Raw genomic sequence first — 24,951 nt, forward strand, 5'->3', positions numbered from 1 at the left:
TGCGTTGTTGCATTCGTCTCTGACTGAAAATAGGCAGTAAAAACGTGCATTTAAAGGTTTTCGTGATGTACTTCACAAGTAAAAGCTGACTTTTTTGGTCGTTGAAATTGAGATGGGATGAAATTGAAATGTTACGCTGAGGTTAAATATGCTTTGATCCTTCTTGGGAAAGCGTACTGCAAATATGCTGCACTGGTTAAAGAGTATGAAATTGTGCAGATGGCAGAAAGCCTTTTCAGGGTTTGATGCCAGTCAGTTGTGCTGTTTAAATTATAAATAGTAGCCTTGAAAGGTGGCGTAAGTGCTCTGTTGATTGCAGTATGACCCGCTTGCTCTTTATTGTCTGTTTTGACTTTCGGGTTTTAATGGGTTTCCCTTGAGTAAGCCTGAAAGCCACATATTACTTATTATCAGAAGTCATATAATCATTTGAAGTGGATGCCGGGCCATTTCTTTTATTTTTCTTGACCTTTTCTTCACAAGTGTTCAAATGTCTGGCAACAAACAAAACAAAACGGAAATGTGCAGTATCTGTCCATGCCTGTAAAGGTGTGAATTAAATAACCAAGGTGTGTGTGTGTGTGTTGTGTGCGAGAGAGGGAGAGAGATGAAAAATACAATGTGACAGAGCTTGTTTGCACCAACCTATCAGTCAGTGCTACAGTGTATATGAATGAACAGGCTTCATCATATCTGTTGTCCCCTTTTCCCATTATAAGTACTATGCAAGTGCACAACAAAAAGTGAATCTGTGGACGTCTTGATGTCTCGTGTATGAAGTACGTGGAATGGGAATCTTATTACTTTCCCTGTTCTGATCACTGCTGTAACTAAGCTGGGGAAAACTGGACCTCTTAGGCCTCTCAGCCGTAATAAATGCAAACAAAATGACTGTAAGTGGGGGTCAGGGATCCATGACCTCTGTGCTGTTCTCTCATTTGTTTAGGAAGCTTTTGGGGCGTCACTTACGTCCTCACAATAAACAACAGGAAGTTTGTTCAGAGGATTATTTTTAACCCTCTACATGACGAAGACAGCAAAGAACATTGAAAATCCCCGATGGATTGTGAACGCTGAAGCTTTTAAATGGCTCTGAAATGTCTCCAGTCGTCTCTCAGTCGATGTAACATGAAAACGCCTTTGAGCCTTTCACATGTGAAGCTGAATGGGCTTTGCTTCTCTCTGGATGGTAGTTGCTGTTCATGGATACTCAAGTGTGGCTGAACTTAACCTTTTTTTTTGTTTTGTTCAGATGTTATTTTGTATCAAAGAAGGTACACAAGAAGTCAGGAGTTTTTTTTCCATGTAATGCTGTAAAGTAATACTGTACATAAATGTTTAGACTTCTTACTGTAACTAAATATAATTTTTATGCAATAAATTATATTTCCTAGTTTAACAAGACAGAAGTATCTTTTTTGTGTGTCTACTTTTTGAAAGTGGTTATACAACTCAAATAATAACAAGGAAATGTTAAGCTACGACTGGAGAAAATTTATATATATATATATATATATATATATATATATATATATTATATATAATATATATTATACAGGATATAAGAACTAAGTATTTAATTCTAATAGTAACCTGATTGTGGTATGGCCATTTGAAGCTTTTTAAGGACATTAAATGTATTACAGGGTGAAGAACCTTTTCCCCTCAGTCTTTATAGACTTGTTACAGAGATGTGGTGAGGATGCACTCTTCCGTTTATCTCTGAGATAAAAGTGTTCATAATGCCCTGGAGAGGAAGCAACAGCAATTGAGAGAGAGTGAAAGGTTTTTAGTGTCTGGATATTGCCCTCAGCAGCTGCAGTGGGCTTTTTGGTTTGAGCAAGAGACCTGTTTTATCATTTGGTTAAAATGGTTGAATAGACATGTAATCATATATTGCTTTCTGCTCTCAGTATCTAGTCCATCTATCCCTGGAGCAATTCACATGCTTTTGTAGCACTTAACAATACACCAAATAAATTGCCAGACATGCATTCAGTCCAACTCAATTATGAATCTGTTCCGCACAAGAAGTTATGTCATGGACATTTCGAAGATAAATGAAAAACAAATGCTTTAAAACTTAGAATATTTGGCTTGAGACAAAAATTCCCTTCAATACTCAATTTTGTCAGGGTTATCATTTTTATTAATTTATTATTTAAGTTGTCATTTACCACCATCGTCTGGTAGTTAAAGGAACTACACACACACGTTGGGTTTTCATGTTTTATGGGAAAATTTCATAGACATCATTTTTATAATGTACAAACTGTATATTCTATCCCCTAAACATACCCATCACAGAAAACTTTCCGCACTGTTACATTTTCAAAAGACATCACTTGGTATGGTTTATAAACTGTTTTTTTTTTTTTTTTCATGGGGACCAAAAAAATGTTCCCACAAGGATATCGGATATTGCTGTCTCTGTGGGGACACACAGACAGAGACAGCCAATATATAATTATAGGTTATTTATAATTATTTCGACTGTAAAGAGATTTCTCAAAATATCTTATTTTATGTTTCACAAAAGAAAGTACTGGTTTGGAACGACATGAGGGTAAGTAGCCTAAATGATTGGGTGAAGTATCCATTTAAACGAAAAGTAGATGCGATTTCTGTTCGCCAGTGTCTGTTAGTGCAAGGTGAAAATTCGCGCCCTGACAAACTTTGTACTGTATCTTACTGAAACATTTGAAAACACATATGAGACCTATGTGAAAGTATTGTGTTTTTCTCCACCCTTTAAATCGCTTTTGATAAACGCGTCTTCTAAGTGAATAGATGTAAATAAATGCCACCACGTGGTGGAGCCTGAGCACAGGTAAATTATTCAAATAATTTCCTGTGTATTCGTTGTGTGTAACTATAAATAGTATAGAAAAGGATTCGGCGCAGTAGCCTATATGAACTTTTGTTTACATTTGGCTCTTGTGTGGATTTGGATCTTCGCTGCTCGCATCTGCTAACTTTTTTTTTTTTTTTTTCACCCCGAAAGCCACATCACCACCAGATCTACCTTGACTTTGACTTACATATTAAGTCTAGCTCCTCAGTGCAAACAAGCTTATATATTAATTCTAATGACTCAAATAAAATTATAATCAATGTGTGTTTTTACGTAGGCTACAATATAAAAGGAAAAAGTTTTCTGAGGTTCCTACTGGACTACAGACTCATTGTCCCTCCTCTCATTCAGAGTACTCTCTCATTTTCATCTCTCTGACTGGCGCTTCTTCCTCTAATTGTCAGCTTTTCCAAGTTTCTGTTCTTGATGAAGTTTATCTATTAGGTCGATGTCTTGTGTGCAACCGTAATTCACAACATTTGGCAACATGTTGAAGGTGGTTGTTGAATCCGCCAAAGGAATTCCTAAAAAGACTCTTGGAATTCCAGATCCTATAGCAGCAATCATCTTTAAGGGTAAGTCCGGCTGTTTTTCCTCTCAAAAGGTTTATATTTATTTTATTTTATTTTATTTAGGCCTATTTATTAAATGGTATGTTTAAAATGTCGATAAAATTTATCGTCGTTTTAAATTTGTGTTATGTTTGTTTACATATAAAAGAACAGCACATTTCCTTATAAGGGATTGGAATGAGCCAACGTGAGGGAAAACTCCCTCCCTACACTGTAAAAAGTGAAAACGTGCAGTTGGTATTTCAACCTAAAATATCTTTAACTTTATGTGACCCTTAAAAATTACTTTCAGTTGTGCAAACCTAATGTGTGTTACTGCAGAGAGCATATTTTTCATCATAGTCCTATTAAAGTAGCATGAATATCAATGCGATGATGTTATGAATAACTGTGGGGCTAATATTATGAATAAGATTATAACTAATGTAGTTTGAATGTTAATAAAAATAGTTTAAGAGACTTGACAGTTTTCTTATCAGCCTTTTCTTTTTTGTAATTTCAGGTGAAAAAAAGAAAACAAAAACAATTGACAAAGAATTAAATCCTGTGTGGAATGAGGTCAGTACAGGTCATAGTTTTTTCTCTTTTATTTGCTGGACACTAAAGTTATGTCATTTAAATCAATGTATCTTAAATGTGGATAACCGAGACCTGATTTTGCCATTTCAGATCATTGAGTTTGATTTGAAAGGTTCTCCGTTGGATTCCTCATCATTCATTGATGTAGTTGTGAAAGACTACGAAACTATTGGAAAAGACAAGTATGTGTGCATCCACCACTGATTTACTGCATGAGCCTTTCAGGATTCTAATATGTCGTAATATGGCAAGTGTGGTCAAAGAAAAGATTATTTCTCTACATTGTTGTTGGGGAAGGTGGTTTAAATGGTAATAAAGGTGACTTGACTATTTTACATTTGCTGAGTGGGCGTGATTGGTTACCCTGCCTATGATTTCACACATGCTCATTACTGTATGAAAATATGACTGTAGTTGAAATCACTGCAGTGTAAATTATAAACCTAAGAGAGTCTTGTATAAGAAAGGGGAATGGGTACTTTTGTAAATGCTCTGTGAATAAACATTTATAGGAGCATTGGTAATAGGTTTGCGAGATTAGTTAGTGCAGAGCTAGACATGAAAACCTTTAAAACCTCACTGCCACACCTAACAACCGTGTCTAAACTTGCAGTGTTATGCAGGCGAGAGACTTCAGGCCGTCAAAATGGCACTTTAGATGATTCCTTTAAAAAGCTTCGTTTGTTAGATACACATGTGGTCAAACCTATAGCTCAGTCTTAAACTAGTGAACATTTGGTTTGGTTTAGAAGGCAGTTTTTCTTCCATGTGGCAAGTTTTCCTGTGCAAAGTCTGCCACGATAATGAACTTTCCATGAGTCATGCCGCTGACTTCTCCATGGTGTTTTTTTTTTCTTTTTCTTTTTCTTTTTTTTCTAGTTTGCAGACTCTAGTTACACGTCTCATACACATCATACTTAGTTTGTTGGCTAGAGAGTAACCTAGCAACAATTTTTGGAAAAAGTTAACTTGTGAAAACTTGTATTTGGCAGACAACCCAAATCAGCAATGTATTTACAAGCATTTAAGGATGATGAAATCTGCTTTTTAAATTCACAGTTGCCTTTAGCCTTATTTGGGAATTTAAAATAGATTTTGAGGGGAATTAATTTGGAGGCAATTTAGGAAGTATCATATATTAATCATAGTTTATGACTCATAGGTAAATCATGTGCATAGTTTCCTGTCTCTCTTGGACCTATTCTCTGTTTCTGGAGATTGCCATGTTTGACAAAGGAAATGCCAGGAGATATTTTTGACATGAAAAAACAAAACAAAAAAAACAAACAGTTAAGATTGCATTTACTGGATATTTTACAGAAAGTGTTTAAATATTCCAAAATTGTGTTCCAGAACAGACAAGCTAATGTAAGCAGCCTTCTGAAGTATTTTTAATGGGATATTTTAAAGAATGTTGGTAACCAGACAGTTGATGGTAGCCATTGAGTATTTTTTTTTTTCCTACTATGGAAGTCAGTGAGGTCCATCAACTGTTTGGTTACTAACATTTGGTTACTAACATTCTTTAATGCCAAAAGCCAGTGATAATGTACAGTCAAATCAAATAAACTCTAACAGGGCTATCAGGACCCTAACGCAAAGCTGTATGGTTTATTTTGTGATTATGACAGATGACTGTAAATATTCCATGTATTACACAACATGCAGGTTAATCTCCATATGATGTTGAGTCTTGTCCACATGGTGAATGTATCAGCTGTGATGGTGCTGTGCAAACAGGATGCAACTGTTACTAATGTGCATGCTTGTGATGTAAATTATTTATATTACACTCTTATTCACTTAACATTGTGTGTGTCTTCACTGAAGTCAGGCAGTACAGAAGAGCTGTGCAAGTGTTCGCATGCGTCCCCCCCTCTGAAGTTGCTGTTTTTATCCCCTCTGCCTGGCATATAAGTCACTGGTGTAATTGCTTCCAGCTGTTTTTCCCTCTCAGTGCTTTCCAACATTATGTATAAGCTTTTGGATATTCTGTACAGCAACCAGAAGTTAAAGGGGACATGGGAAATGTATACATACCTTTGCGTTTACAACACAATTCATTAGACATCAAAACCACTTTAACAAATGATTGCCCATATTCTTTACAGTGAAGCAGGATTGTAGAAAATGCTACAATTAAGTGCCTCTCTCACAACAAAACAGCAAAACTGTATTTACACTAACATTCAAAAGCTGCCTTCAGGTTGGATTTGTTAAAAAAACAAAACAAATTAATACTTTTTTTCATCAAGGATGCATTAAATTGATCAAAAGTGACAGAAAAGTTACGTGAGCACCAAATCAGCATGTTAGAATGATTCCTGAAGGATCATGTGACACTAAAGCCTGGAGTAATGATGCTGAAAATTCAGCTTTGATATCACAGGAATAAGTTATATGTTAAAATATATTAAAATAGAAAAGAGTTATTTTGTGTTGTAATAATATTTCACAATATTAATGTTTTACTGTATTTTTTATCAAATAAATGCAGCGTTGGTGAGCATAAAAGACTTCTTTAAAAAGCATTAAAAATGAACTTTTGAATGATAGTGTATGTATTTTTATAAATAAAAGAAGTAAATTCTTTTATTAAGAATCGATAAAAGGTTCATTTGTTAATATTAATTGATGTATTAACTAACATGAACTAACCATGAGCAATATATTTGTTACTGTATTTGTCAATCTTTGTTAACGTTAGTCCAGCTGTTCATAGTTAATGTTAGTTCACAGTGCATTAACTAATGTTAACAAATACAACTCTTGATTTTAATAATGTATTAGTAAATGATTAGTAAATGTATTAGCAAGTATGAGTATTAGTAATGTATTAGCAAAGATTAATAAATGCTGTAGCAGTTCTTTATTAGTTCATGTTAACTAATGTTAACTAATGAATCTTATTGTAAAGTGTTACCTAAAAATCTAATTATAAATCCTAGTCAAAGACAAAAAACAGCCACTGCAAGTTTTGAATTCTTCTTGAAGGAATTTTAGATTCAGACATGTTTTCTAAATGTTGTGGAATAATTAGAATAGATATGTATAAATAAAAGGATGCTGTTTCATTCTTGACATCCACATTTCCCTCATGTTGAAATGTGGTGGTTGGGCCCACCCAACCCAAGTCCTGTTGCTGTGTCACCCTGATTCACCAGCCATTGCAAAACTACAAATGGTCTCTTTCAGGTGTCTTTGTGAGCTTTTAATCAGAGGATTTTGACTGAACTTGTCCAGGGTGAGAAAAGCTGAAGTGAAACAGAATAATGCAATCTATATTTCAAAAATCTCATCAGAGTTTCCCCCTTATTTCTTAAGTAGTGAAACAACATCAAAGGAACAGTGTTTAAAGTGGAATTTTCATAATGTAATTATATATACAATAGTAGCAACAAAAGCACAGAGTTGCATAAAACACAGTGTCCAATTTGTGTAAAAATGAAGTTTGCTTCCCTGTTTAGTATTGTTTTCTTCTGCTTTCTAGATTTATTGGTTCTGCAAAGATCTCTCTTAAAGAATTGGCTGCAGGTCAGACCAGATCTCTTCCTTCCAAGAACATTCCACTCATCAATGAGAAGAAACAGGAAATTGGGGTACATTTTTTGTACAGTATAGAATACAAATAATGATGCTGAATAACTTAAAATAACAATTCTAACTGTATTTCTCTGCATTTACTACTTTAGGCAACTATCAATTTAACAATTGGTTATGAGCCTCCTGCAAGTACCGTCCCAAACCCAAATGATCAGAACATTGGAGATGCCTTCACTGGAGATACTACAGGTTATTATTACTGTTGGAGATATCTTACATCTTACTGGCCCACATAAGCTGTTCTTCTTTTGGTAACCAGTTGGGATAGACTGCCCTGCAGAGCTGCAGGAAGACTGTAAGCGATTGCAGGCGTTTGTGTTTACATACAGTATGGAAATGATTGATGCAAATGAGAGACCGAAAATGCATCACCTACAAAAAAGCAAAAAGAACGCTCTACCAGAGTCTGCCACATTGTCTCTGTGTGCCTAACAATAATAATGATTCATATCATAACTAAACTGAAAAATAGCAGAAAGCAGAATATGACCCTTTTGAGAAGGGACAGCTTAGAAATGTTTCACGCTCTTATTTTTAAAATGAACCAAAATGCTATATTATATTATATTATATTTATACATTTATTTATCTGTATTATAATAATTAATATTAATATTAATATTTATTGTTTTTATGATTTTTATATATATATATATCTTGTCTTTGCTTTTAGTTGGTGAAGAGGAGAAAGGTGTTGATAGTGATGAAGATGCAGATACGGCCGAGCAAGGGGCACCTGGAGTTTCTCCCTCTGGACAGCCTGGAAAAAAAGACTCAAAAAAATTGGTTCGTACAACTCGGAAGCGGACAAAAGCTCTCACCAACAAACCCCAAGATTTCCAGGTGCGTGTTCTTATTGCTAAATGTCATATCTGAAAGGTTGGTGAGCTTTTAGGGCTTTAATCCATACATTACTTTCACTTAGATTCGTGTTCGAGTAATTGAGGGTCGACAGTTACCTGGCAATAACATAAAGCCAGTCACCAAAGTAAGTGTGTGCGGACAGACACACAGAACAAGGATTCGAAGAGGAAATAATCCATTCTTTGATGAGGTATTTTGGTTTTCATTGTGCCCATCTGACTTCCTATTAAAAAGAATACATATTGCCTTGTTTTTGGCCACTAAATTGTATTTCCTAGACTAGAGAGAAACCTTTCTTTCTCTGAACTGCTTCTTGACTTTGGTCTGCTCCGCTTTACACTGCACTGCACCTGTTTTGGCTAATAACCACTTCCTACTTCCTTTTTGACCTGATATTTCTGTTCCTCTCACATTTGCCTCAGTGAGTCTACAATGTATTACTTTCACATAATTGTTTGATTGAGGCTTCTTTAACCAAAAGTGCTGTTTCAGTTCACATTTCATGGCTAGGGAGATTTACTTTTTTGTCCACTGTGTTGTGAATATGATTTAATTTACATGGCTGTTTCCGCAGATTTTCTTCTATAATGTCAACATGCTGCCTTCTGAGCTTTTTGATGAGAGCATCATGATCCGGGTAAGATGGGTCTTGAGATGGTCCTGGCACAACACAGTCTCCACAAGAAGGACATGTTCCTTGAGCAAATCACATTAAATAAAGTATTTTAAAATCATTTACTGTTGAGAGAGTTTGCACTTTCATCCCTAGTTCATTTTATGTGTAGACTATGGTTTTATTGTATGTCTTATAATAGATATATTTCTCTCTTAAATCTAGGTGTATAATGCCTACTCCCTGAGATCAGATAGTCTTATGGGGGAGTTTAAGGTACACTTTCAAATAATCCATATACAATCCAAATGTCATTTGAATATATTTACATTGTATTTATGGCTTGGTTAGAATCCTAATATCAAATTCATATCAAGCATTTGTGAAGAGTACTTTGATGTTTGAGTATATGTCCTTACAAACTCTTTCAAACACTGTTTTAACAGCTGGATGTTGGCTATGTCTACGATGAGCCTGGTATGTGAAGAGTTTGGCTTGTTGGATTACAAACTGTTATATTGTGCAACACAATGAAAATTTGTGTAATCATTAAACAGTTTAAGCTTTTTCACACCATTACATATTCATATTTGTGTAATGTTTTTTTTTCTGTCTGTGGTTCGTGCCAAACAGGTCATGCAATTATGAGGAAGTGGCTGCTGCTAAGTGACCCAGATGACTCCATTTCTGGAGCCAGAGGTTACCTGAAAGTCAGCATGTTCATAGTAGGCACCGGAGACGAACTTCCAGTGAGTTCCTAAGTACATGTCACTCTGAAAGTTTAATAGAATTGTCAGGCAATTTCAGGAACAGTTCACTCTTACAACTGGCAGTTACACCATTCAGAATGGAATTTCATTTGTCAGAGAGTCAAGAGTCCGACATATAGCGCAGTTGCACGTCAGGCGACCCGAGTTTGAGTTAACTTTTTGATAAACTTGTTGGTCAGGTGGAAAAGCGGGAAGCCAGTGAGGAACTGGATGACATTGAAAGTAACTTGCTGCTGCCGGCTGGTGTCGCTTTACGGTGGGCTACGCTGAGTCTGAAAATCTACCGTGCTGAGGACATGCCACAGAGTAATCAAGACAGCAACACACCACTGAAATTCTATATACTGCCATTTCTATTCTCATTGTCAGTAACATGCTACTATTGTCACTTCATGTTCAGTGGATGATGCATTTGCCCAGACGGTAAAGCACATATTTGGCGGAACAGATGACAAGAAAAATTTGGTGGATCCTTTTCTAGAAGTCAGTTTTGCTGGCAAAAAGGTAAAAACAAAAAAGAATAGATGTTTATTGTTGAAGAATTGGACTGATTGGTAAAGGATTGTAATGAAATGCTTCTGTTTGTTTTTTTAAGGTATGTACAAAGATTGTAGAGAAGAATGCCAATCCAGAGTGGAATCAGCTGATTCACCTGCAGGTTAAGGTAGGAAGGGTGATAACCTTGTACTATGTTAATGAATACATATAAAATTCAAGCAATTAAATTTTGACAGTTTCCATGTAAAATGACTATAATGCTTTTTAGAACAGTGATAGTTGAAGTCTAACATACAATACACAAAATGAGTGAATAGCACAAAATCTCTTCGATCTTTCCTTTTAGTTCCCATCAGTGTGTGAACGCATCAAGCTCACTGCTTTTGACTGGTAAGTTCTTTATACTGTATGACTTATAATTTTACAGAGCTGACACATATTTACACTAACCTTCAAAAGTTTGGGGTCTGTAAGATTTTTAATGTTTTTGAAAGAAGTCTCTTATGCTCACCACTACTGCATTTATTTGATCAAAAATGCAGTGCAAACAGTAATATTGTGAAATATCGTTAAAATGTATTCCTGTGATGGCAAATATATTTGTAGATTTTATTTTTTGATGAATAGAAAACTCAAAAGAACAGCATTTGAAATAGAAATCCTTTCTTACCCTGTAAGGTTACACTTTATTTCAATGGTTCACTTTGGACATTCTACTAACTATAAGTATCTTTGCAGCTACATATCAACTAACACAGATAGCAAAATACACTCTGCCCAGTTCCGGTTAGATTCTCACCTGCCGGAGATTTACCACTCGGCCCGCTTTTGTCTGCAGTGATTGGGCCGGAAGCCTGTGTACTCACTGTCCGATTCCGGACCTAATCAATCCGGCCAGATGCGGAAGCCGTTACCTTGCTGACACTGCCGCAATCAAGCCGGTATCGGGCCGTCACTAATGCGCACAGAGCGCCAGACATGGTCCGGCTCCATTTATATATCTACCATACTGTTCATTAATTTTTCATTTAAATTTGATACCCAGCCAAAACGTTTACTTACATTTTAATTATATGAATTATAATACATAATTAGTAGACTGTAGTAGACTGTTAGAGTTACAGTATCTCACAGAAGTGAGTACACCCCTGACATTTTTGTAAATATTTTATTATATCTTTTCATGTGACAACACTGAAGAAATGACACATTGCTACAATGTAAAGTAGTGAGTGTACAGCTTGTATAACAGTGTAAATTTGCTGTCCCCTCAAAATAACTCAACACACAGACATTAATGTCTAAACCGCTGGCCACAAAAGTGAGTACACCCCTAAGTAAAAATGTCCAAAATGGGCCCAAAGTGTCAATATTTTGTGTGGCCACCATTATTTTCCAGCACTGTCTTAACCCTCTTGGGCATGGAGTTTACCAGAGCTTCACAGGTTGCCACTGGAGTCCTCTTCCACTCCTCCATGACGACATCATGGAGCTGGTGGATGTTAGAGACCTTGTGCTCCTCCACCTTCCGTTTAAGGATGCCCCACAGATGCTCAATAGGGTTTAGGTACCCTCAGCTTCTTTAGCAAGGCAGTGGTAGTCTTGGAGGTGTGTTTGGGGTCGTTATCATGTTGGAATACTGCCCTGCGGCCCAGTCTCCGAAGGGAGGGGATCATGCTCTGCTCATTCATGGTTCCCTCAATAAACTGTAGCTCCCCAGTGGCGGCAGCACTCATGCAGCCCCAGACCATGACACTCCCACCACCATGCTTGACTGTAGGCAAGACACACTTGTCTTTGTACTCCTCACCTGGTTGCCGCCACACACGCTTGACACCATCTGAACCAAATAAGTTTATCACGGGACATGGTTCCAGTAATCCATGTCGTTAGTCTGCTTGTCTTCAGCAAACTGTTTGCGGGCTTTCTTGTGCATCATCTTTAGAAGAGGCTTCCTTCTGGGATGACAGCCATGCAGACCAATTTGATGCAGTGTGCGGCGTATGGTCTGAGCACTGACTGGCTGACCCCCCACCCCTTCAACCTCTGCAGCAATGCTGGCAGCACTCATACGTCTATTTCCCAAACACAGCCTCTGGATATGACGCTGAGCATGTGCACTCAACTTCTTTTATCGATTATGGCGAGGCCTGTTCTGAGTGGAACCTGTCCTGTTAAACCGCTGTATGGTCTTGGCCACTGTGCTGCAGCTCAGTTTCAGGGTCTTGGCAATCTTCTTATAGCTTACGCCATCTTTATGTAGAGCAACAATTCTTTTTTTCAGATCCTCAGAGAGTTCTTTGCCATGAGGTGCCATTATGACCAGTGACCAGTATGAGAGAGTGAGAGCGATAACACCAAATTTAACACACCTGCTCCCCATTCACATGACACCGGGGAGAGATAATGGCTAATTGGGCCCAATTTGGACATTTTCACTTAGGGGTGTACTCAGTTTTGTGGCCAGTGGTTTAGACATTAATGTCTGTATGTTGAGTTATTTTGAGGGGACAGCAAATATACACTGTTATACAAGCTGTACACTCACTACTTTACATTGTAGCAAAGTGCCATTTCTTCAGTGTTGTCACATGAAAAGATATAATAAAATATTTACAAACATGTGAGGGGTGTACTTACTTCTGTGAGATACTGTAGGTGTTAAGGTAAGGGTTAGTAGAATAAGTTGACATGTAGTTGCAAAGTTACTTATAGTTAATAGAATGTCTGTTGAGGGGACCATTAAAATAAAGTATTACCCAATGTAAAAGTGTTTACAGTCATAAACATTTTGAACAGTAGTGTATAATCATAAATATATGTTGGTGCTGTGACCTACCAGTTGGCTAATTGCTAATGTTGCTCATGTCAAATCTGTATTGTGTCATTTCCCAATCCTTCTGTCCCCTGCTTCTCTCCATCGTTTCCTGTCCTCTCTCTTCAAAATACTATTTTCTTCATGTCCTATTTGCCTTTGACAGGGATCGGCTGTCAAGGAACGATGTTATTGGGACCACCTACCTTAATCTGACTAAAATAGCATCATCTGGGGGGGAAATTGAGGGTACAGTAAGATTCTTTGTTTGCTTCTTGTGAGGTGCAGGTGTGAATTAATATAGATTTCACTGTAGAATATTAATGAAGTGTCATTTTTTTTTCCCTTTACACTACAAACTTTATTTTAAAAAAGCAAAACTTTCAGAAAAAGTTTACTTTCGAACAATATGCTAAAACTGTCTACATATGTCTAAAACTCGCTTTCTTCATCAGAATCACACTCAGAAAATGGAATGCCTTCTTCCTTTAATGGTATTGTGAATCTTATGGCTTTTAATATTATTTAATTTAACTTTTAATTTATTTAATTTTTTTAATTGTATTATTTTTTATGTTAAAATACTTAAAAAGTAAAATAGTCCAATTTAATGTTCAACCTTTGACATGTCAACTTCAGGCTCCAAAGATGCAAATTTGACATGTCTGTTTTGACACCAGATATTTATTCATATTTCTAATATGATGGAATATCTATATTTGTGTGGTTTTTAAGTTTCAGTTGATTTTAAGTTAAGTTAAGTTTCAGTTGATTTATCAGTCATCCCAAAGCATCTTTGACCGATTCTTTTTCAGTAGACACTACAGAAGCTGAGCTTGGATTTCTTCCAGCTTTTGGGCCTTGTTATATTAACCTTTATGGAAGTCCAAGAGAATTTACTGGCTTACCTGACCCATATGAGGATCTGAATTACGGCAAGGTGAGTGCTCTAAAGAAAAATAGTGTGCTGGGGAATTGGTGAGAGCTACGATATAGAACACAATAAATACTGGCCAAACCCAGCAACAATCTTAGAAGGAAAACATCTCTGCGACACCTTGACTTTGAAGATAATATTGTTATGCAGTGTTTGCTTTGCATAAAAAATGAGCAAACAGTACATGCAGCCATTCTACATTCACACCATCAATTGTCTGTTGCACAATCTGTGGTAGTTGTCAGAGCTGTTATTCTAGGTCTGTGTGTCTCAGGGTGAAGGGGTGGCCTATCGGGGAAGGGTTCTGATCGAGCTTTCCACTCAGCTGGATGACAAAACTGACAAAAAAGTGGAAGACATTTCAAACGATGACATTTTGGTGGCACAGGTAACAGCAAGCACTTTCCACTCTGTTGCATCCTGGAATAAACATTCATCTAAAATTAGGGAATTTCTATTAATATGATATCACAATAATTTTTTTCAGAATAGAATTAAAAATTCTTGTTTTATGTTCCCTTACTGTGCAGAAGTACCAGCGGAGAAGGAAGTATTCCTTATGTGCCGTGTTCCACAGTGCCTGTATGCTTCAAGAACCTGGAGAACCTATTCAGTTTGAGGTCAGCATTGGAAACTATGGAAATAAACTGGACTCTACATGCAAACCACTGGCCTCCACTACTCAGTATAGCTGTGCTGTTTTTGATGGTGAGGTTCTCATAATGCCAATAGCTATAATAGATACAAATAGTCCAACCATGAGAGCCTGAGACCTGTATTATTTTGTTAATAATTTGTGTGTTTTTCCCACAGGAAATCACTACTATTACTTGCCCTGGGCTGATTCTAAGCCAGTTGTTATCCTCACATCTTTCTGGGAGGACATAAGTCATCGTTTGGATGCGGTGAACATCATTGTCTTCATTACTGACCGATTGGTACGATTTTAATGCATCTTCATGCCATGCAGTGATTTAGCAAACAGATAAATAATTCAGAGCAATAACATATTTTATGCCTCTTGCTTTAGCAATCCAACATCATCTCTCTGAAGACGGCCATCCTGGCTAAAGTGTCTGACTCTCGCCTAGCTGAGATTTGGCTGAAACTTATCACCCAACTCATCGATGACCTTTCCAGGTAAATTCCAGAGGATAAACTTTCTTATCTCCCTCTTTTTAGTATTACTTGATCTCAGCAAAAAAAAAAAAAAAAAAAAAAAAACCTAATGAAAACATTTGTTGAGAGGATTTTTGAAAAATGTTGTCTATAATAAGATAAGATGAAATAGAGGCATTGTGATGACAAATAAAACATTTTTTATTCATATTTAATTAAACAATTAAATCATATTGTTGATAAAATATGACAAGAAAAAAAAAGAATTGCACAGTCCAGTGCATTTAATGCAAAAGTCTCTAAAATGCAAAAAAAAAAAAATTTTCATAAACTATATGTCATATCAGACTAAAATGGACTAAAATGAATGAATATGACATAAAAATACTGACTGAATTAAAAGAACTATGACTATAAATAAAAACTGGAAAAATGAACAGTGCCTTGTGACTAACTTTATTTGCCTAGCATGTTAGACATGTGATTTACTTGATGCTGAACCTGACGACATGTGATTAACTTGATGCTGTTGCAATTAGTTACCAGGTACCAGATTTGGAGGGTAAGCCGAATCTGACAGCGCTTGATATTCAGATCAAGAATCTGCGTGATAAAACCATGTCCAGTGTCAAAGAGGCAGCCATTCGCATGAGGGAGGAGGCTGTTGATGTTAAAGCCACAATGGCTGATATAGAGGACTGGCTGGAGCGACTACAGCAGATCACAGAGGAGGTTTGACACTGCCTCATTAGACACTGATGTTATGCTGCCTTCACGTGCTATCTGAAATTTGATAATTCCCACTTCTGAAGTCGTGATTGCGAGCTCATCGAAATGGGAGGGCGTTCGTGTGCAATTTTTACCTAGAAAACTCGTATTTACGATAATTCTGAGAGCATGTGAAGGCAGCGTAATTCTACTGAATGCTTTTTAGAGTTTGTAAGTAGAAGAGAATGTTGTATATCCATGTGCAAAGTATCAAATTAATTTTATAGTCAAATGTACATAATCATAAGCCCTGGAACATTAACATGATTGTTTAAATTCACAACACAGCCTCAGAACAGTATGCCTGATGTCGTCATATGGATGCTGAGAGGAGAGAAACGTGTGGCCTACGCCCGCGTCCCAGCCAATCAGGTGCTCTACTCCACCCACAGCGACCAGGCCATCGGCAAGTACTGCGGCAGGATGCAAACCATCTTCATGCAGGTAGAAAGGATCATTTTGGAATTGAAATTTAGATTCGTGGCACAACATAAGTAGTTGTAGTTGACACATGCCCATGACTTCAGGGGTATATATATATATATCGTCACAAAAGTTTAAGCCATGACAATTTAAATATTCAAGCACAGGAAGATGTGAAAGATGTGAAAACTCAATTCATTACTCACACGCGCCCTGAAAGCCGCATCTCAGATAGCACGCGAATACTAAATTGAGCTTTTTTTCACGTCTTCTTGCAGTTGAACTGACAAATTCACACAAAATGATGTAAAAAAAAAAATGTGAGTCTCGGCGAGCATCCTAGTAAACATAATTGGTTATGTCTTAAATGAACATAAGAAACTAAAGAAAACTCATGTGTACAGAATGTACCAGTATATTGGATCCGTGCATTCAGTCTTAAAGTGACAGCAGCCTAATATACCTGCTGCTGTCTGGATTTTTTTATGTAAAAATCACTCACTGCTCTTAACTGAATAACATTTGTAACTTTAATAAGGATTAATCTAGGTTTAATTTATAGTGAAGACTATGCAGTGTTATTTTACATTTGATTAGCCTACTTTATTCAATTTTGGTACCTGAAAATTGTGAATCTGGAAAATTGTGAAAACTGGTATCTAAAATTTTGTCATAACTGCCTGTTTTTGCACAAACAGTTTCATTGCCAGTAAAAAATATTTATGGCTGGTAAATTTGAAAAAGTCACTGACCATTGACAGATGTGACAAAAAGTTAGTTTTAGGCCCTGTATAGGAAGATGTATATATTAGATGCTTTTGCTGGTAAACATCTTTTTTTGTTTTTTACTTGTTTTTCATCATTTTCAATCACAATTTTACAAATATTCTATTTAATCAGTACATAATATTATATATTATAATAATTATTATTAATTCTTAATTAAAATATGAATTATTATTAAGTATAATATTAAAGTATAATAATTACAGAAAATTTTTATAATTTTTGTTGAAAGCAAAGACTCGCCAGATCTTCTGACTTGTGTAAATTTTCCTTTTTTTTTCTTTTTTTTTGGGTAGATGTACTGTAAGAATAAATGTGCTTGTATTTGACAACATTATTGTGAATTATATCGTATTTGTAATTATAAGCTTAGAAGCCCTTTAACATACTGGGGAAAAAAATGCAAATTTTGATTAAATCAAGAGAGTAATGTGTACGAGATAGCAGTTAACGCACATGCAGGCAATGCCAGTTTGAGTCCAACTCACATTTCCTAATCCTGTTCTTTCATTGTTTTTAGTACCCAATGGACAAAAACAAAGGTCTTAAGATTCCTGTGCAGCTGCGTGTGAACATGTGGTTGGGTCTGTCTGCACATGAGAAGAAGTTCAACAGCTTCGCAGAGGGGACATTCAGTGTGTATGCAGAGCTGGTTAGTAAAAGTGGACACTGAAGTGAAACCTAAATAAAGTAATATTGTAATATCTGTATTGTGGTCTGTTGTGTGCAACTTCCCTTAGCAACACTATATGGTCCCTCTCTGTTCTCCTGTGTTAGTACGAGAACCAGGCTCAGGTTTTTGGGAAGTGGGGGACCACAGGTCTAGTTGGCCGGCACAAGTTTTCAGATGTGACGGGAAAGGTGAAACTGAAGCAGGAACGTTTCATGCCGCCCCGGAGCTGGGAGTGGGAAGGAGACTGGTTCATTGACCCTGAGCGCTGGTGAGCTGATGATAACTGCAAAATATACAATGCGATATATGAATGCATATGCATTTAGCTTAAACTACACTGCAAAAAGTATTTTATCACTATTTTGTCTTTTTTAAATTATTTATTTTAAATTAAACAAAATGATGTAATTAATATTGTGAAATATTATTGCAATTCGAAATAACAGTTTTCTGTTTTAATATATTTTAAAATATAATTTATCCATGTGATGGGAGAGCTGAATTTTCAGCATCATTACTCCAGTCTTCAGTGTCACATGATCCTTCAGAAATCATTCTAATATGCTGATTTGATGCTCAAGAAACATTCTTCTTATTATCAATGTTGAAAAAAGTTGTGCTGCTTAAAACATTTTATTATAAGATTTCATTGATAAATAAAAAGTCAAAAGGCATTTATTTGAAATCTTGTGTAACATTATACATGTCTGTAATGTCATGTTTAGTTTAATGCATACTTGCTGAATAAAAATATATTCTTTTTTTTCTATGTGATTAGTCTATGTGATTAGTGACTCTGTGGAATAAGTTAAGTGGGTTAGAAACAATCAGAGGAAACTGTAGCTTGGCATACAGCTGTAGTTGGCCCTGCTGTAACATAAACATAGTCTCTCTGCCAAGCTCTCTCTGCTCTGTGTTTATATAGTCAGCTCATTTTTCATTCTCCAGGGGCTCTTATACTGACCCCACTCCCTGTGTCTCCCCGGCCTTGGCTTAGTGTTTGTCTGACTGTTTTGTGTGTGTTGAAATAAATTTGTCAGTAAAGCCCCACTTGTGTGTTATGTGCTTGACTCAGTCTGCTTACAGAGGCTGACGCAGGGCACTCTGAATTTACTGATGAGGTCTACCAAAACGAAACTCGCTTCCCTGGCGGAGAATGGAAACCTGCCGCCGAACCGTTCACTGATGTGGTAAGAGAATAAGCACTGCACAGAGCAACATTCAATTAAGTCATGCACATTTGAGTTTTAAATTTGAATTTTGAATATAGTATTGAAATTTGAAGCAGCTTACCTTTTCCCAACTACCTGTAGCCACATAGAAAGTTCACAACTACAGTACAATACATCTCTTTTAGATCACTAGGTGGTCACTATTGATGATGCAGGTTTTTAAAGGAGTAATTCAGCCAATAATGAAAACTCTGTCATTATTGACTCATTCTCATGTTTCAAACCAAATTTATGGTTTTAAAACTCAATTTAAAAAGGGAATTTTTGGTCACCCTTTTTAATTTAATAAAAATGAATGACTGGGACTGTAATCTCAAAAATGACAAAAAAGCAAGATAAATGTATCATAAAACATTTTCCAAATGCCTTATGATAGCTTTATATGATGAACATCTGCTTAACTCTCCTTGGTAAGTTCATGAGATAAGAAGTGATGTATGATTCATGAATGAATCGTTCATTTTAGTCAGATCTTTTCAATAAATCAGTTGATCCAATCAGAATGATTTGGTTTTCAAGTTCAATTCGCTTATTCAATGATCTGTTTGCAGTGGTTATCGAGTTAACAGCTCAAAGAGTGGAAGATTATTTAGCAAACAACAATTTAAATTTCAGTTTTTTCATCACACAAAGCTACTGACTATTTATGAAACATTTATGGTCTTTGTGTACTCTTGAAATTACACAAAATATCAAGAAAGTCAGTTATTTGTTCATCACGCAAAGCTACTGTTCCATCACACAAATCTATTGTATGACTTCAGAAGACTATTTATGAAACTTTTATGGTCTCTTGAAATTATACAAAATATCAAGAAAGTTAGTTATTCATGTTTGGAGAAACATGAGGGTGTGTAAATGAGGATAGAATTATCATTTTTGGGTAAACGACCACTTTAAGCATTGAATGATGGGATTTATTCTGTGCAGAATGGAGAGAAGGCCCAGAATCTTGCAGAGATTGAGTGTCCCCCAGGATGGATTTGGGAAGATGACTGGAATTTTGACAGTAACAGGGCAGTTGATGAGAAAGGTCAGGAATTATGACTCCTGGGATTAAACCCATTGCACAATACACATAGTGATGAGGTTTGTGTGTAATGCACACTACCGTTTAAAAGTTTGGGGTCAGTACGTTTTTTTGGTAACACTTTACAATAAAGTTCATTAGTTAAACATTATTAAATGTGTTAACTAATATGGACTAACCATGAGCAATACATTTGTTACTGTATTTACTAATCTTCGTTAACGTTAGTTAATGAAAATACAGTTGTTCATTGTTTGTTCATGTTAGTTCACGGTGGATTAACTAATGTTAACAAGATTTTAATAATGTATTAGTAAATGTTGAAATTAACATTAACAAAGATTAATAAATGCTGTATGAGTGCAGTTCATTATTAGTTCATGTTAACTAATGTAGTTAACTAATGTTAATTAATGAACTTTATTGTAAAGTGTTACTTTTTTTTTTTTTAATTTATACTGTTCATACTGTTTCAGCAAGGATTCATTAAATTGATCAAAAGTGTCAGTAAAGGTATCTATGATGTTACAAAAGATTTCTGTCAAATGAATGCTGTTCTTTTGAACATTCTGTTCAAAGTATCCTTAAAAAAATCTATCACTGTTTCCACAAAAATATTAAAGGGATAGTTACCCAAAAATGAAAATTTTGTCATCACTTGTCATCAGTTGTTCCAAACCTGTATGAATTTCTTTCTTCTGCTGAACACAAAAGAAGATATTTTGAAGAATGTCAGTAACCAAGCAGTTGATGGGATACATTTACTTCCATAGTATTTTTTTTGTCCATACAGAAAAAAGAAATTCATACAGGTTTGGAAGAACTTGAGTGTGAGTAAATGATGACAAAATTCTTATTTTTGGGTGAACTATCCCTTTAAACAGCAAAACTGTTTTCAACATTAAAAATAATAAGAAATGTTTCTTGAGCGCCAAATCAGCATATTAAAATGATTTCTGAAGGATCATGTGACACTGAAGAACGGAGTAATGGCTGCTAAAAATTACATTTTCAAATATATTAAAATAGAAAATACTTATTTTAAATTTTAACAATATTTTACAATATTACTGTTTTTATTGTAGTATCGGTCAAATAAATGCAGGCTTGGTGAGCATAAGAGACGTCTTTCAGAAGCATTAAAAAATCTAACCAACCCTAAACTTTTGAATGGTAATGTACATCAAATATATGCACTAATATGTTGCATATATAATATGTTATATGCCACGCATTATCATGAGTATGCATCAGGTCATGAAGCATCCCTTAGATGTGGGAGCTGATTCCAGAACTTTCTGGAAAAACATCTGTTTTTTCCGTTGTTTTCATTGGATGTTAGGATGGGAATATGGTGTCACCATTCCTCCTGATGATAAGCCCAGGTCCTGGGTTGCTGCTGAGAAAATGTACCACATCCATCGCAGGAAAAGACTAGTCCGACCTCGCAAGAAGATATCAGACGCGCCCACTGTAGAGGTGAGAACACCTCACTACCGTTACTTTCTGATTTGAAGATTTGCGCTATGTTAACTAGCACTGCTGTCTTGTACTGCAACTGAATTCTGATATACGATTAGTGAAAATTATTAGTCAAATATTGTCCGTAATATGTATAATCACCCTTTTGACAACAGAAGAAAGACTTGGGTGATGGCTGGGAATACTCGTCTCTGATTGGGTGGAAGTTCCACAGGAAGGAGCGTTCCTCAGACACATTCCGCCGCAGACGCTGGAGGAGAAAAATGGCACCATCTGAACGTGTGGGCGCATCGGCTATCTTTAACCTGGAAGGGGCTTTGGTTAGTCCATTCCTTGTTTTGAATGACTGTCTGACTGGAAAACAAAAGTAGATGTTTGAAATATGTTTTATTTTGGCTAGGGGACAACATTTATTTGTCTCTGACACAGGATTAAAAGGATTATTGTGTTTTTAATGTGGTTGCAGTCTGATGTTTGAGAAAAATTACAATTGACTTATTTTATTTACAACATAATTTTAAAGGATATTGAACTTTTTAAAAACTCAGTTATTTTTCTTTGCTATTAGGGAATAGATGACGATGAGAAAGGCAGCAAAAAGGACACGGCTAAACTCTTTGGTGCCAACACACCCACTGTGTCTTGCAGATTTGACAGTGAGTAATGTTTATTCATGCCTGCTGATTAAAGGACTCTTTCTAAATTCCTTACACTGATTATATCTCTGAGACTAACACACCCCTTCTCTTCCCGACAATCTGTGCAAAACAAAACAAAACAAAACAACAACAAGAAAAGATAGGGAGCCAATAGAAATCCTGAATAGTGCTGATTAATAGAATTTTTATACAAATTTCAATAGAAAAAAGGAAGCACCAAAAACCTAGCTGTGCTGCATGGCAGAATTTCCATGGAAAATATTTCAAAGTATTTTTTAAAAAGGTTGTGTGTGTCAAATAGATTTGATTAGACTTAGAATTTCTTCATTGATCCCTGAGGGGAAATTAAGGAGACGTTACATTGTGATAAAGACTTAATTTGTAAACAAACATCCTTTTCCCTCTGTTAATTATACAGATTGGAATAAAAAAAAAAATGTATTTCACAACCTTTCATTTTCCCCCCATTATTTATCACAATTGCTGACTTTATAAACTGTTTCACCCAAATAAACTGATTTTTCACCCAAATCTCCATGTGTCTCAACAGAGTCATTCATCTACCATCTCAGAGTCTATGTCTATCAAGCCAAGAACCTTCTTCCTATGGACAAAGACAGCTTTTCTGGTGAGGGGTTTTTTCATCTAATATGAACACAATCCATCACCTCAATGAGGTTATGCACATGCTTTTAATAAATGATATATGACTGATCCTTTGCATGGTGTTTTCACAGATCCCTACGTGCATGTGTCTTTCTTGCATGTAAGCAAGACAACAGAGATCATTAAGTCCAGCCTAAACCCCACATGGGACCAAACCCTCATTTTTGATGACATTGAAATCTACGGAGACCCTCAGACCATTGCTCATAACCCACCCAGTATCGTTCTGGAGGTTTATGATAGCGACCAAGTGGTATGACTCTCTGTTAATCCAAACTTAGATGTATGTGGAATCTGTAAAAAGCACTGTTGACCCTTGAATGATTTCAATGATGTTTTGATTTTGCAGGGGAAGGATGAGGCTATGGGCAGGTGCACATGCCCTCCAGTAGTGAAGCTAAACCCTGCCACTCCATTAATACCTAAACTCCTTTGGTTCCCCATCACCATGAAGGGACGATATGCAGGAGAAGTGCTGGTAGCAGCTGAGCTCTTGCTTAAAGATAAGGTTGTTTTAATTCTTATTTGTCATGTGTCATTATTTTTCTTCCACTACCCATACATTAATGATTTATTAAACACTTTAAAAACACAAGAAAATATACAGTATGTGATTATTAAACATATATGTTGTTATATATGAATATACAACAACAAGAATATATATATATATATATATATATATATATATATATATATTTGTTTGTATCATCGTATTGTTGGCATGTCATCTTAACCACACCACAGTTATCATTTGCTTATCCACTATGCTGTTCATTGTTGACCTCAGGCAAATGACGTTAACCTGCCCTTGGTCCCACCTCGTAGAAGTGAGAATCTGTACATGGTTCCTCAGGGGATCAGGCCTGTGGTGCAGCTCACTGCAGTTGAGGTAATGCAGTCATCCTTATGAATAATGTGTTTAAACCAAACAAAATTGCTGCCAGTGTCTCATACTGTGTGTTTTGACAGATCCTGGCCTGGGGTTTAAGAAACATGAAGACATATCAGCTGGCTGCAGTGTCTTCCCCCAGCCTTATAGTTGAATGTGGAGGGCAGATTGTTCAGACTGCCATCATCAAGAACATCAAGAAAAACCCCAACTTCCCTGGATCTGTCCTGTTCCTCAAAGTGGTACAGCACCTCCTAAAATTAAAGAAATAGCTTTTGCTAACCTAAAAAATAAAACCGTAGTGAAATGTATATGTATACAAAACAAAAGATACAGCATCTCTCATGAACAAACTGAGGCATTGCTATTGCTTATATTAATGGTTAGAGATTTGAATAAACTCTCGTGTTGAACTTTGATGCGTAATTCATCACACGCTATTTGCGCTGAGGACATAAAAGTAAACACAAATTATGAGGCTTGTTGAGTACAGATCTATACATTTCAGATTATATTTACAAATGAAAAAATCACATAGATTTAAAATACCACTTGAGGGACACTTTAGAGTGGGCTCTTTTGACATAGGTCAGTAAGCAACCATCCAGAATATCACAGCAACCACCTTGCAATGCCCTAGCAACCACCCAGAACAATGTAGCAACACAAAACAACCACATAGCAACTCTTACAGTGAGTTTTGCATGAGCAAGCACCGCCTAAATTGAATGCTACAATCTTTTTAAAAGACCATGTGCCCCATAAATCTAGATTATAGATTAAATCTGCACTGCTTCCAGATTTAATCATGTTTTTGATCCTAATACATACAGTGAAAATAAAAATACAAAAACCATTACTAAGTAGTTGTGTTTGTAAATGAAGCTTTGTTGGTTTTGGACAAACAGAATCCTAACAATGTCTCTCTCTCTCTCTTCAGCTTCTTCCTAAAGATGAGATATACACTCCACCCATTGTGCTCAAAGTTATTGACCACAGGCCTTTTGGTCGAAAACCAGTCGTTGGACAGTGTACTATAAACTCCCTAGAAGAGTTCAGATGTGATCCTTACATAGGCACCACCGAGGTGGCTATGTCTGCCAAGGGTAACATTTT

The 24,951-nt window shown here is 36.1% G+C and overlaps 2 protein-coding genes across 8 annotated transcripts in view; both read left to right on the forward strand.

Annotated features, from left to right (window-relative positions):
* The window catches only part of unc5b (unc-5 netrin receptor B), a 59,582-nt gene extending 58,173 nt beyond the window's left edge, over positions 1–1,409 (forward strand). For all 5 annotated transcript variants that reach the window (XM_051917713.1, XM_051917716.1, XM_051917717.1 and 2 more), the window contains one exon: positions 1–1,409. This exon is cut by the window's left edge and continues 1,086 nt beyond it. The gene's annotated coding sequence lies outside the window, so the exon portion shown is untranslated.
* A 1,014-nt stretch (positions 1,410–2,423) lies between these two features.
* Positions 2,424–24,951, forward strand: part of myofl (myoferlin like) — a 28,804-nt gene continuing 6,276 nt past the window's right edge. Inside the window, exons 1-38 of one of the 3 annotated variants that reach the window (XM_051916500.1) lie at positions 2,424–2,566; positions 3,299–3,429; positions 3,929–3,984; positions 4,096–4,187; positions 7,496–7,604; positions 7,698–7,797; positions 8,282–8,451; positions 8,534–8,662; positions 9,047–9,109; positions 9,311–9,361; positions 9,532–9,562; positions 9,719–9,834; positions 10,035–10,161; positions 10,256–10,359; positions 10,451–10,519; positions 10,700–10,743; positions 13,335–13,417; positions 13,624–13,662; positions 13,984–14,108; positions 14,380–14,493; positions 14,636–14,813; positions 14,919–15,043; positions 15,136–15,245; positions 15,764–15,956; positions 16,281–16,436; positions 17,722–17,853; positions 17,979–18,142; positions 18,950–19,064; positions 20,037–20,139; positions 21,479–21,615; positions 21,774–21,938; positions 22,187–22,274; positions 22,828–22,905; positions 23,015–23,196; positions 23,293–23,451; positions 23,734–23,835; positions 23,916–24,077; positions 24,776–24,941. In XM_051916500.1, coding sequence (XP_051772460.1) covers positions 3,342–3,429; positions 3,929–3,984; positions 4,096–4,187; positions 7,496–7,604; positions 7,698–7,797; positions 8,282–8,451; positions 8,534–8,662; positions 9,047–9,109; positions 9,311–9,361; positions 9,532–9,562; positions 9,719–9,834; positions 10,035–10,161; positions 10,256–10,359; positions 10,451–10,519; positions 10,700–10,743; positions 13,335–13,417; positions 13,624–13,662; positions 13,984–14,108; positions 14,380–14,493; positions 14,636–14,813; positions 14,919–15,043; positions 15,136–15,245; positions 15,764–15,956; positions 16,281–16,436; positions 17,722–17,853; positions 17,979–18,142; positions 18,950–19,064; positions 20,037–20,139; positions 21,479–21,615; positions 21,774–21,938; positions 22,187–22,274; positions 22,828–22,905; positions 23,015–23,196; positions 23,293–23,451; positions 23,734–23,835; positions 23,916–24,077; positions 24,776–24,941 — 4,225 coding nt within the window. In that variant the 5' untranslated portion in view covers positions 2,424–2,566; positions 3,299–3,341. Of the gene's footprint in view, positions 2,567–3,196; positions 3,430–3,928; positions 3,985–4,095; positions 4,188–7,495; positions 7,605–7,697; positions 7,798–8,281; positions 8,452–8,533; positions 8,663–9,046; positions 9,110–9,310; positions 9,362–9,531; positions 9,563–9,718; positions 9,835–10,034; positions 10,162–10,255; positions 10,360–10,450; positions 10,520–10,699; positions 10,744–13,334; positions 13,418–13,623; positions 13,663–13,983; positions 14,109–14,379; positions 14,494–14,635; positions 14,814–14,918; positions 15,044–15,135; positions 15,246–15,763; positions 15,957–16,280; positions 16,437–17,721; positions 17,854–17,978; positions 18,143–18,949; positions 19,065–20,036; positions 20,140–21,478; positions 21,616–21,773; positions 21,939–22,186; positions 22,275–22,827; positions 22,906–23,014; positions 23,197–23,292; positions 23,452–23,733; positions 23,836–23,915; positions 24,078–24,775; positions 24,942–24,951 lie in introns of those variants that run through there. The other 2 variants (XM_051916499.1, XM_051916501.1) reach the window with 2 other exon arrangements.

The sequence above is a fragment of the Ctenopharyngodon idella genome, chromosome 13, assembly GCF_019924925.1.
Source record: "Ctenopharyngodon idella isolate HZGC_01 chromosome 13, HZGC01, whole genome shotgun sequence".
NCBI lineage: Eukaryota > Metazoa > Chordata > Actinopteri > Cypriniformes > Xenocyprididae > Ctenopharyngodon > Ctenopharyngodon idella.